This window comes from Capra hircus, assembly GCF_001704415.2.
Source record: "Capra hircus breed San Clemente chromosome X unlocalized genomic scaffold, ASM170441v1, whole genome shotgun sequence".
NCBI classification, from domain to species: domain Eukaryota; kingdom Metazoa; phylum Chordata; class Mammalia; order Artiodactyla; family Bovidae; genus Capra; species Capra hircus.
This window is the reverse complement of record NW_017189516.1, coordinates 19156701-19169767: the sequence shown is the minus strand read 5'-3', so window position 1 is coordinate 19169767 and position 13067 is coordinate 19156701. Positions and strand designations below refer to the sequence as shown.

Here is a 13067-nt window from a genome sequence, read left to right as displayed (position 1 = left end):
TAAGGCAAATTGTAATCTATTTACACTTCGGTACCATACTGGACTCCTCTAGTTAAAAGTTCAGTCATTGAGTCCAAGTCTGCCTCCTTGGTTCCTAGTTTTCAAATGAAAGACTCTCCCACTCTTCCATTATATATTAGAGTGGGCATCTCCAGTTTGTAAATATTGTCAGAAGGTATGTGGTATCTGGTCACCTACAGAGAAATGCTGTGAAGCACAGAAGTGATGGAAAGATGTTCCTGGTGTCCTAAGAATGTCATGGGACAATATAGTGATTTTTCCATGTCTTGTTTTCCCAAGTAGACATCTAAAACCTAAAGTCATTTTCTTCCTCTTGTTCTTAACTGTAATATTACCCATTTGGGGAAACTATTTAGAATTGATGTTATATTTTGAACTACATTAATCTGTCCCATGTTGGTTTTAATCAAATCTTTGGAATTTCAGCTACTGAAAAAGAGGGGCATTGAATTGGAGGTTGAACTCTTAGCTGATGGGCCTGATCTTCATTATATTAGTGTCACATATACTAAGGAAAGCAAGACAAAATATTTGTCTTGCAGGACTACAAACTCACTTTATTTTTTTAGTTAAAATCTACCTCTGTCAGAGTAGCATTACTCCCAGGCTGGCTGATTGGCTATTTGCAGATTTTCTGTTGTATTGTCAAGAGTTTTCAGATTCAGAGCAACTAGAATTCTCATACCTTGCTTGGAGGGTGGGTGGATTGTTGTGAATATGGTATAGAAACTCTGGGAAATGATTTGGCCAACTCTTATAAAGTTAAACATATGCTTGCCCAATAACTGAGGAATCCTACTCTGTGTATTTGCCCTAGAGAAGTGAAAACATGTTAATATAAAACCGTGTTCTCGAGTGTTCATAGCAGCCTTATTTGTGATAGCCAAAAGCTATAAACAAAGCAGATGTCCCTCAGCAGGTTAGTGGATAAACTGTAGTGTATTTACACAATGGAATACTACTCAACAGTAAAAAGGAATGAAGTTAGGTATTTGGCTGAGCAAGAGAAGCTAGTCTCAAAAGGTCACATACTTTGACTCTATTTAACCTTGAAAAACATCACTACAAAAAGCATTACTATGAACAAAGTTAGTGGAGGTGATGGAATACCAGTTGAGCTATTTCAAATCCTAAAAGATGATGCTGTGAAAGTGCTGCACTCAATATGCCAGCAAATTTGGAAAACTCAGCAGTGGCCACAGGACTGGAAAAAATCAGCTTTTATTCCAATCCCAAAGAAAGGCAATGCCAAATAATGTTCAAGCTACCACACAATTGTACTCATCTCACATGCTAGCAAAGTAATGCTCAAAATTCTCCAAGCTAAGCTTCAACAGCACGTGAACCATGAACTTCCAGATGTTCCAGATGGATTTAGAAAAGGCAGAGGAACCAGATATCAAATTGCCAACATTGGTTTGATCATCAAAAAAGCACAAGAGTTCCAGAAAAATATCTATTTCTGCTTTATTGACTACGACAAAGCCTTTTTGGATCACAACAAACTATGGAAAATTCTTAGAGAGATGGGAATACCAGACCACCTGACCTGCCTCCTGAGAAATATGTATGCAGGTCAAGAAGCAACAGTTAGAACTGGACATGGAACAACAGACTGGTTCCAAATCAGGAAAGGAGTACGTCAAGGCTGTATATTGTCACCCTGCTTATTTAGCTTATATGCAGAGTACATCATGAGAAACACTGGGCTGGATGAAGCACAAGTTGGAGTGAAGGTTGCTGGGAGAAATATCAATAACCTCAGATATGGAGATGACACCACCCTTATGGCAGAAAGTAAAGAAGTACTAAAGAGCCCCTTGATGAAAGTAAAAGAGGAGAGTGAAAAAGTGGCTTAAAACTCAACATTCAGAACACTAAAATCATGTCCCATCTGGTCCCATCACTTCACAGGAAACAGTGAGAGAATTTATTTTGGGGGGCTCCAAAATCACTGCAGATGGTGACTGCAGCCATGAAATTAAAAGACACTTGCTCTTAGGAAGAAAAGCCATGACCAACCTGGACAGCATATTAAAAAGCAGAGACGTTACTTTGCCAACAAAAGTCCATCTAGTCAAAGCTATGGTTTTTCCAGTAGTCATGTATGGATGTGAGAGTTGAACTATAAAGAAAGCTGAGCGCCAAAGAATTGATGTTTTTGAACCGTGGTGCTGGAGAAGACTCTTGAGAGTCCCTTGGTCTGCAAGGAGATCCAACCAGTCAATCCTCAAGGAAATCAGTCCTGAATATTCATTGGAAGGACTGATGCTGAAGCTGAAACTCTAATACTTTGGCCACCTGATGTGAAGAGCTGACTCATTGGAAAAGACTCTGATGCTGTGAAAGATTGAAGGCAGGAGAAGGGGACAACAGAGGATGAGATGGTTGGATGGCATCACCGACTCAATGGACATGAATTTGAGTAAGCTCTGGGAGTTGGTGATGGACAGGGAAACCTGGGGTGCTACAGTCCACGAGGTTGCAAAGAGTCGGACACAACTGAGTGACTGAATTGAACTCAATCTTGAAACAACAAAACTCTAGTAATGGGAAACAAATCAGTGACTCTTGCTGTTATAGGTAGGGTGAAGATGTAACTGTCAAGGGATATAGTACAAGGGATTTTTTCTGGGAGTGATAGAACTGTTTGGTATCCTGATTGTGGTAGTGCTTACATGAACCTATGCTGTATTGTATACAGAAGTACAGATATAGTGTTGTACCCATGAAATGTATATAATGTTATAAACCAATGTTACCTCAATAAAAAATAAAATTTAAAGATTCATAGAAGTGTACACCCAAAGGGAACAAAATCCATATTATTGTTAAGACAATTTAAAAAGTAAGAAACATTTTAAGACAGCATCAAGAGAGTTTAAAAAAAGAAAAGAAAAAATAAGTCACAGACTGGAAGAAGATATTTTCAAATCATATATTCAGTAAGAACTTGTATCAGAATACACCAAAATCTGTTATAATTCAATAAGACAATCTAATTTAAACATGGCAAAAGATTTGAATTAATAGACGTTTCACCAAAGAAGATATACAAATGACCCATAAGCACATAAAAATATGCTTGACATCATTAGGCATTAGAGAAATCCAAATTAAAACCACATTTAGATACCACTTAATACTCTCTAAAATAGACACAATCAAAAGACAATAAGAAAGAATTTAGAGCACGTCAACAAACTATAACTCTGATACCTTGCTGGTGGGGATATGAATTGTATAAAATGGTATACAGTTACCCAAATGAAAACTCTTCAACAGTTTCTTAAAGTAATAAGTATAGGTTCACCATATGTAATAGTGGTTCCACTCCTAGGTGTCTACAATAGAGAAATGGAAACATATGCCTATCCAGACTTGTATGCAAAAGTTCATAGCAGCATTACTCATAAAAGCAGAAAAATGGAACCAATACAAATGCTCATCAACTGGTGAATAGATAAACAAGATATGTTATATCCACACAGTGGAATACTATTCAACAATAAAAAAGTAATGAAGTACTAATATCTTCCTTCCACATGAGTGAGCCCTGATAAGACTGTGCTGAGAGAAAGAAGCCAGATACAAAAGACCACATACTGTATGATTTCTTTTCTATGAAATGTCCAGAAAAGTCAAATCTATAGAGACAGAAGATAGGTCAGTAGTTGCATGGGGGTGGGAGGGGGAAACAGAGAGTGACTGCAAGAGGAAATGTTCCAAATTAGATTGTGATAATTGTACAGCTCTGTGAATTTAATAAAATCATTGAATTGCACACTTAAAATGGGGAATGTTATATTATTTAAATTGTACATCAATAAAATTGTCTTTAAAAAGTTATTTCACTACATGCTCAAAACTAGCAACAAAATATTTTAAATGAATTCTCCTTGAAATGAATATATCAGTGAATAACACAGCTGTGTAAAACAAGTAAAAAAGGATATCGGAAAGGCTGTAACGTACATTCTCAAAACCAGAGTCACTTGAATGACTCCCAATGACTTCCATTTCATTCTCTTAATTTGCTCAATTAGAAATAGTTATCACTCTCTTCAGACACTGTGTAATGGAATGTGGAATGGGACATTTTGTTTTCTCAGAATTTCAGATGAAACCTTAGAACTCAGAACAACTTCTACAGTGCTGTAAAAATCCCCATAGTGGTGGCCAAACCCTACTGATGATCGTCTGCTCCTAGTAGCTCATATAAGGGGAGGTGGAGTCTCATTAGAGAACAGGGCATCCATGTACCTGTTCCCAATTTCTTAACAAAGGCTTATTGATGGAGACACTTAAATATTGCAGCAGGTGGATAGTTGTACAGCCCAGTGTCGATTTGTTCAACTGTCTTCCTGACAAACTCAGTCACAGAATGGAGGCTAGTTTCTTTTATGGCCTTATAGAATTTTTCAACCATACTTTGTCCATAATTAACTTCCTTCCTCATACCACCAATGGGAACATTCATAAACTGTATATAGGGTTCTTTTTTTGGTTAGGTGTTTCTTTTAAACATTAGAAAATCTGGCAGTTGTACACCATCAGCACAATTAATAAATACAGGAATTTTTTTCATACTCAAAACTTTGGAATAGTCTAATTTTTTTCTACTGAAAAAGTTTTGAATTTTTGCACCTTTGGAGTTCATCAGGCTGCTTTAAACCACATCAGATGTCAAATGAATTTCATCTATATTTGCTTTCTATTAAAGTTCAGAACTAAAATTTTTCCTAGCATTAGCCATATACCTGTGAAATCAGTGAGTCTGTTTTCATCAGCTGACATGTGCTGTTTTTCTGGCCCACACACATGGATTATTGCTCTTTGTAATCTTGAACATTATGATGTTGATCCAGTAAAGTCATTAATGCTTCCATTGCTTTCCATCATTTTTGGGGGTGATGTTGAACTTTCTAAGCTTTGAAAAATATCTAGTGTCAAATCCTAATTCCTTGTAGTTATGATCTCTCTATAGTTCCCTGTCAGGGGATGTCTTCCATGCCTAGAAGATGGTAATATGCCATTCATGTTTTTTCTAAGTCTTTATTATATTCTTTCTAAGCTATCCCTCTACACTCCTAATACTCCTAATATCTTATTATTTCTTGAAGTGGAAGATGTCACAGGTGAACTTAATGTAGCAGTGACTGTCCTTTAGTGCCATGGAGTACAAGTGGTAATAAATATGAATGTAGATGTTTTAAGGAGTTACTCAAACTCTATCTTGAATTAGCAGACTGTTGTCATGTTTTAACACAAGGGGGCAGCATCATCATCTTTATTGTCACCATCACACGTTTAACATAGGCATCTTGGGCCCAGGTAGGGAGGGTAAGATTTTATAAGTATGTAAAAACAGTATTAATCATCTAATAACGCTTCTAAGTATGATGGTGATGATTACTGAGAGAGACTTCAAGGACATTTCCTGTAGTAGAGGAATTTGTCTGCAAATATGAACCTCCTATAAAGAAAAATCTCCTGTATCCCTTCTGTTCTTAATACTCTCACTAGACACTTCTGTGACCACATGTGTGGGAGTTTTCTCATGCCAAGCAATTCTCCAGCTCTCAAGTGAATACGGACCGAGCATCCCACAGTTTAACTCAATTCTGACACTATCTACCTGGACGTAGCATCAGATCCCACAGGCCTCACAAAACCTCTGCCCCTCTCACTTCAGAGGTTAGTCATAAATCCAACTTCTGACCAACTGACTGTAAGTCAGAGGTTCCCATGTTCCCCTCCTTGGCTTTGATCATTTGCTAGAATAGATCAAAGAACTCAGGAAGCCTGTTTACTTACTATATTACTGATTTATTAGAAAAGGATATAATTAGGAAACAGCCATATGGGAGAGGTGGATGAGACATGTAATGTAGGAATGGGCACGGAGTTTCCATCAGCCCTCATGTGTTCACCAGTCCAGAAGCTCTCTGAACCTGTGTACTATGGGGATTTTGATAGAGGTTTCATTACATTGGTATAGTTAACTAAATCATTGGTTATTAATGATCAATTTAACCTCTAGCAACTCTTCCCTGCCTGGAGCTCAGGGGTTGGGTGGCTTTAAAAGTTCCAACTCTCTAATCACCTGGTTGATTCCCTGGGCAAGCAGCCCCCATTCAGAGGCTAATCTGGGAGCCCCCAGGTATCAGTCATCTTATTAGCATACAAAGAGACACTTAGAGCCTTAGGGGTTCCAGGGGTTTTAGGAGCTGTGTACCAGGAAACTGGGAGGAAGACCAAATATATATTTCTTATAACAAGTAAACACAGTGAGTTATGTGAAGCAGCTATTGATTTGGGAGGACAGCCTTTTATAAATGACTTATTTTGGTTTCCTGATGAAGACTTTGTTGACTGAAGAAAAACATGTTTTATTCAGGAGCCTTGCTGACAACTATACAGCCCAGGAATAACATCAAAAAATTACTGCTAATCTCAAAACCCAGACCTCTCAAGTTAATGAATTGTAATGCTTATCTATGTATGGGAAGATGTAAGAGTCTGAGCTCATTGAAATTATTCCTTTGATATGCATCTTAACTATCAAGACACACAGCCTATTTTTCTCCATTTAACTTCTCCCCAGGGTGCACCTTGAGGGGTGGTGGTGGTGATTTCTTTGGTCTGAAATATTCTTTGTTTACTAGAATTGCAGGCAACATTTATTTTGTTGTTGTTCACAGCACCTCCTGTTGGATGTAAATTAGATCAAGTTTTAGGAGGCATTTCATGACCAATTAATTTGTCCCATGGTGCTAAGAAGGCTAATTCCTAGATCAGATGAGAATTATGTTGATAGGCTGTTCAGTGTGCTAAGTTTTGGATTAAGCCCTGTTGATAACCTTAAATTCTCTGGATCTTCTGTTTTGCTAGTCTATTATGATCCAGGAAGTATTTTCTTTGTTGCTTATTCCCACATCTAGAGTTGCACTATTACAATTAATTCTATATAGAGTTAAATGTATGATTGACCACGTCAAGACGTGTAGCCATCATTAATTTTGTCAGAGGCCTGGTTACACATTGGGTAAAAATTGACTTACAGTTGGCTTAAAAGCATATACGTGTGTGTGTGTGTGTGTGTGTGTGTGTGTGTGTGTGTGTGTGTGTGTATTGGAAAGACTAATGCTGAAGCTCCAATACTTTGGTCACCTGATGCAAAGCACTGACTCATTGGAAATGACCCCGATGCTGGGAAAGATTGAAGGCAGGAGGAGAAGGGGACGACAGAGGATGAGATGGTTGGATGGCATCACTGACTCGATGGACATGAGTTTGAGAAAGCTCTGGGAGTTGGTGATGGACAGGGAAGCCTGGTGTGCTGCAGTCCATGGGGTCGCAAAGAGTCGGACATGACTGAGTGACTGAACTGAACTGATTGGGGCCCTTTAATGTTGGGAACCAGTAGTGGGGGTCCTTCTGGCCCATCCAACCTTAGATAGTTGTTGTGGTCTGTGTGTGGCTTAGAAAAGAATTTCCAGACACAAAGTATTTCAGAAGAGAGTGAGTTTATTGAGAACAAAGAATGAAGATAGTAAAGGGTGCTGTAAACATAGCAGCTGACTTCCTGACAGACCAGGGAGAGCTGACCCATTTCACAGGCTAGTGGTCAATTTTATAGCTTCAAGATGAAGAAAATTCCTGCTAGAAGGGTGGCATTAGGTGATTGGTCAGAAAGCTATATGGTGAATATTTTATCCAATATGAAGTCAGGGAACAGGCTACTTTAAATTTAGGTCAGGAGGGCTCATGGCAACAGTTGCTATGGGGCTTGGTCAATTCTAGAGATTTTTGTCCTGTGACCTCAATATAGGGCTCCACAGTAGTGTTGTATCAAAATATTTTGTTTTGATCCCATTAATATCTATTTTTTAATCTTATTTCTTGATAACCATCTAAAGATTTTTATCCTTTTGGGATCAGTCCCTTTAAAATTTTCACCTTGTTATAAAGAAATCTATAAATCAGCCTAATTAACAATCTAATGTTTTTTATCCATGATCTAATTTGTTTTTCATAGGTACCAATAAAATAGCTGTTTATAATGAGAGAGAGAAATTGGCCAATTTAGAAGTTTCACCAGTTTAAAGAATCCATCCTCTGGCCATTGATGAGATATACCTTAATAGTGTGACTCACACCAAAAACATGCAAGAGCCTCCTGCACAAGAGAGTACATAGGATGCAACCTTCACAAAATCTAGAAGGTTTACTCCCCAAAATAGTTTAAGAAAGTAAAGGACCTTGGTTGTACAGGTGGACACAATGAAAGTGAAGATGAAAAAGGCCCCTTATGGACAGCTCTTATGACAGATTTTCCTGAGAGTTGGCACAGCCAAGCCAGACAAAAAGATTGCCCAGTATTCCAGTCTTTTTGGCTGCCAAATGTACACCATGTGTGTACCTTCTGGATGCTAGAGACCAAGGTCTCAAGCTGAGATTTTTAAGAACCTCATTTTAAATTTAGAGTAAAAATTTACAACTTTATTTTTTCACAAAGTTCAAGTATGTTAGAACAAGTCTTTAATAGTAGTAATAACAACAGCAATAATAAAACAATAGACACAGAGCACAGAGTGTGACTTAAAGAACTATATCTTTCTGGATTTTATATATTATTCTTCAACAATGTCTTGTGAGTTCTTATATATCTTGGTGATAAGAGACATTGTAGAACATTATACATGAAGTGAAGTGAAGTTGCTCAGCTGTGTCTGACTCTTTGTGATCCCATGAAGTGTAGTCCACTGGGCTCCTCTGTCCATGGGATTTTCCGGGCAAGAATACTGAAGTGGGTTGCCATTTCCTTCTCCAGGGATCTTCCTGACCCAGGGATCAAACCCGGGTCTTGCACACTACAGGCAGACTCTTTACCATCTGAAGCACTCTTTACCACCAGGGAAGCACATTATACATAGGATATAGTAAACATTGTTCTTTCTTTTTCTCATATAACTTTCTCCTTTAATGGCAAAATGAGATGGGAGGAGCATTGTACCGTTCTCTCTCTTAATATTTCTAACAAAGAACTGAATTTAAAGAGCAATCTGAAATTTTCCTCCTAAGAGAGAATTATAGAAAGTGTCTTATGGTTATTTGTGTGTTTTTTCTTTCACATTTCACTCACTTTTACTTGGGCATATGTGACTCATATCTAGGACCAGGGGAGCAACATTTCTTTATAACTCATGGGATTAAATGCTTACACACAGTTTTGCTGTTTTTTTCCTCCTAAAGGGAAAACCCTACTAAGAACAGAATGTGATGGAAAGACTTGCAGCTAATTATGCTAGCTGTGTCAATGCTGCAACCCCAAGAAGCCAGCTCTCCAGTTCCTGAATCATGACTGTGAAAATTTACACTGTGGTGTTTGGCTCCCTAAGGGATATAATTATTTTCTCCATGATATCCAGTACTTGAAATGACCTAAGCAAAAGCCTTTTTCTTCCCTTCCTCTGATGTGTGGCAAAATAAGTTGCTTTTGTAGCAACTAGAAATTCTCGAGGCCTTGTCCTTGCTGGTGGATGGCCTGAGGGATGCTGCTGGTAGAAATCAAAGAGCTCAGTGGTTCTGCTGGGCAGAAAACAACTTTGCCTTTTATCACCCATCTTCCTCCCACAAAATCCTGGGATGTGAGACACTATCAGTGGTTCCGAATACTAAGAGTGCATCATAACCCTGAAAGGTACTGGCCTACCTTGTCCTCCTGGTGGCTGAGGGACCCAAACCAGAATAGATGGATGCCTAATCCTTCTGAAGGACTGTAGAGCTGTTCCTAAAATACGCACCCTCTCCTTGGCCTCCAAAAAATAATCTCTGTGTCCTTCCACAGGCCTGATGTTTTCTTCCACTGTGTTTCAGGACTCATCGTCGGGGTGATCCTGAGGTATGGCACCACTGCCACCAGTGGTCATGACAAGTCACTCAGCTGCACTCAGGAAGACAGGGCCTTCAGCACCTTATTAGTGAATGTCAGTGGGAAGTTCTTTGAATACACCCTGAAAGGAGAAATCAGCCCCGGCAAGGTCAACAGTGTAGAGCAGAACGACATGCTGAGGAAGGTGAGCTGTTGTGGTCCTGACATGATCTTTGTTTTTTTAATGCAAAACTCTTACTGCTTTATTTAATTAAAAACAACTGATGTGGTATTTGATTTTCCAATTCTGTCTTGACCTTGTAAAGATAAATATTTTCAAATTCCTAGAACATCAATAACATTCCTGGCTCTCAGTTGGGCTAGGAAGCTTTTGGGCTGTGATGAAGAGAAGGAACCAGATTTGAACTTGAGCCTTTTAGCTTTGTCAGACTGACATGGGCCACCAGTGGTTTCCCTGGTGGCTCAGTCGGTAAAGCGTCTGCCTGCAGCGCGGGAGACCTGGGTTCGATCCCTAGGTTAGGAAGATCACCCACTTCAGTACTCTTGCCTGGAAAATTCCATGGACTGAGCGGCTCCTCGGAGTCTGGTAGGCTACAGTCCCTGGGGTTGCAAAGAGTCGGACACGACTGAGCGACTTTACTTACTTACTTTATTTACCAGTGGTGCACTGTGCTTGTACCTCCTCACTCAGCTCCTCTCTCCAACTCCCATCTCTTCTTGACTATGTTTCTTATCCTTGTTATGGTTTAGGGATGAGATTGTTTCTTTCTTAATATAAGATTGGTTTCGCATTTTTCTTTTAGCTTGCATATTCAGTGTTCAGAAGTTATTCTGAGTTCTTCATGATTCTTTCTACTGTATTCTACAATTTACGTTTCCCAATTTATTGACTGCAATTAGTGATTGCAGTCATAGAGTATAGCCTGTATTCCGAAAATTATTGTTCTCTGGATCTGCCATAATCCTTAAAGAAAATTATTTTCATCCTGGAACATTAAACATGCCCATCATCTCTCTGTCCCTAATGGCAATTCTAGTGAGCTCTTTGCTTTTAACCCTTCATAAGAATGCATAGGATTTCCATGAACATTTGTGAAATTAAATGCAACTGAGAAAGATACCCAGTGTAAATACCACACTAATGGCTGTTTTGAAATGGCCATCCAAGTCCTTCATACTAGAGAGGATATGGGGGAAAGGGGAAGGACCCCAGCCCATTTCCATCTTTGAGTTTCGTAATAGAAGATGAAGTTGACCTTTACTCTGTTATCTTTAGAAAAATGTATATTCAGATCCCTCCTTTTTAAACTTTTCCCACATAAAGCAAAGGTGGGAGAACAAACACAGCTAAGATTATTGTTGTCAGTTGAAGGGAGAAGAGGCCTGTTGAGGCAGCTTGGTTAATGCAGAGTTTTAGAGTGGGTGTCAGGGAACTCTTGTGCTGATTCATACATTTCTGGGTTTGGAGACTTCAGCAAGTCACAAACTCTTTGGCCCCAGTGTCCTCATATTAGATAGATATTGTCCAAGGCCCCTTCTCGTTCTGATATTCTCTGCTTTTCAGACTATTTTTATCTTTAGCAAGAAGATAGAATAAAACATAATTTGAATTAAAACATACTGTGAATTAGGCTAATCAACAGTTTCAGTTTCTAAAGCGAAATGCTAATTTAATAATTAGAATTATTAAATCTTTAATTATTAAACATTTAATAATTAGAATGAAGATTTAAAATAATTAATTGAAATAAGAGCCAGTTAATCTAGAAACACGAGCAAATTCTTTAAAAGGGTTAGGAGGCTTTATAGAATGTTTAATTCTTTTCTGGATGTCATAAGACTTTGTTAACAGTTTCACAGTGATTTCCCTGATTGTGCTGTGCTTAGTTGCTCAGTTGTGTCTGACTCTTTGCAACTGCATGGACTGTAGCCTGCCAGGCTCCTCTGTCCATGCAGATTCTCCAGACAAGAATACTAGAGTGGGTTGCCATGCGCTCCTCCAGGGGATCTTCCCAACCCAGGGATTGAACTGGGGTCTCCTGCATTGCAGATGGATTCCTTACTAGCTGAGCTACTAGGGAAGCCCAGTTTCCCTGATTACCCACAGGTAATTTTAGTCTCCTTAGTACATGAACTTTGAACTTCCAGATGTTCAAGATGGATTTAGAAAAGGCAGAGGAACCAGATATTAAATTGCCAACATCCGTTGGATCATTGAAAAAGCAAGAGAGTTCCAGAAAAACATCTAGTTCTGCTTTATTGATTATGCCAAAGCCTTTGACTATGTGGATCACAACAAACTCTGGAAAATTCTTAAAGAGATGGAAATGCCAGACCACCTGACTTGCCTCCTGAGAAATCTGTGTGCAGGTCAAGAAGCAACAGTTAGAACTGGACATGGAACAACAGATTGATTCCAAATTAGGAAATGAGTACGTCAAGACTTTATATTGTCATCCTGCTTATTTAAATTCTATGCAGAGTACATCATGAGAAAAGCTGGGCTGGATGAAGCACAAGCTGGAATCAAGATGGCTAGGAGAAATATCAATAACCTCAGATATGCAGATGACACCACACTTATGGCAGAAAGGGAAGAGGAACTAAAAAACCTCTTGATGAAAGGGAAAGAGGAGAGTGAAAAAGCTGGCTTAAACATTCAGAACCCTAAGATTATGGCATCCAGTCCTATCATTTCATGGCAAATAGAAAGGGAAACAATGGAAACAGTGACAGACTTTATTTGGGGGGTGGGGGGGTCCAGAATCATTGCAAATAGTGACTATAGCCATGAAATTAAAAGACACTTACTACTGAACTGAACTGAACTATTCTTAGGAAGAAAAGCTATGACCAACCTAGACGCCATATTAAAAAGCAGAGATATTACTTTGCCAAAAAGGTCCTTCTGGTCAAGGCTATGGTTTTTCCACTAGTCATGTATGGATGTGAGGGTTGGACTATAAAGAAGGCCGAGAGGCAAAGAATTGATGCTTTTGAACTGTGGTGCTGGAGAAGACTCTTAAGAGTCCCTTGGACTGCAAGGAGATCCAACCAGTCAATCCTAAGGGAAATCAGTCCTGAATATTCATTGGAAGGACTGATGCTGAAGCTGAAACTCCAATACTTTGGCCACCTGATGTGAAGA

The 13067-nt window shown here is 38.9% G+C and overlaps 1 protein-coding gene across 2 annotated transcripts in view; it reads left to right on the top strand.

Annotated features, from left to right (window-relative positions):
* The window catches only part of SLC9A7 (solute carrier family 9 member A7), a 171762-nt gene that overhangs the window by 83647 nt on the left and 75048 nt on the right, over nt 1–13067 (top strand). For both annotated transcript variants that reach the window (XM_018043844.1, XM_018043843.1), the window contains exon 2: nt 9904–10103. In XM_018043844.1, coding sequence (XP_017899333.1) covers nt 9904–10103 — 200 coding nt within the window. The remainder of the gene's footprint in view (nt 1–9903; nt 10104–13067) is intronic.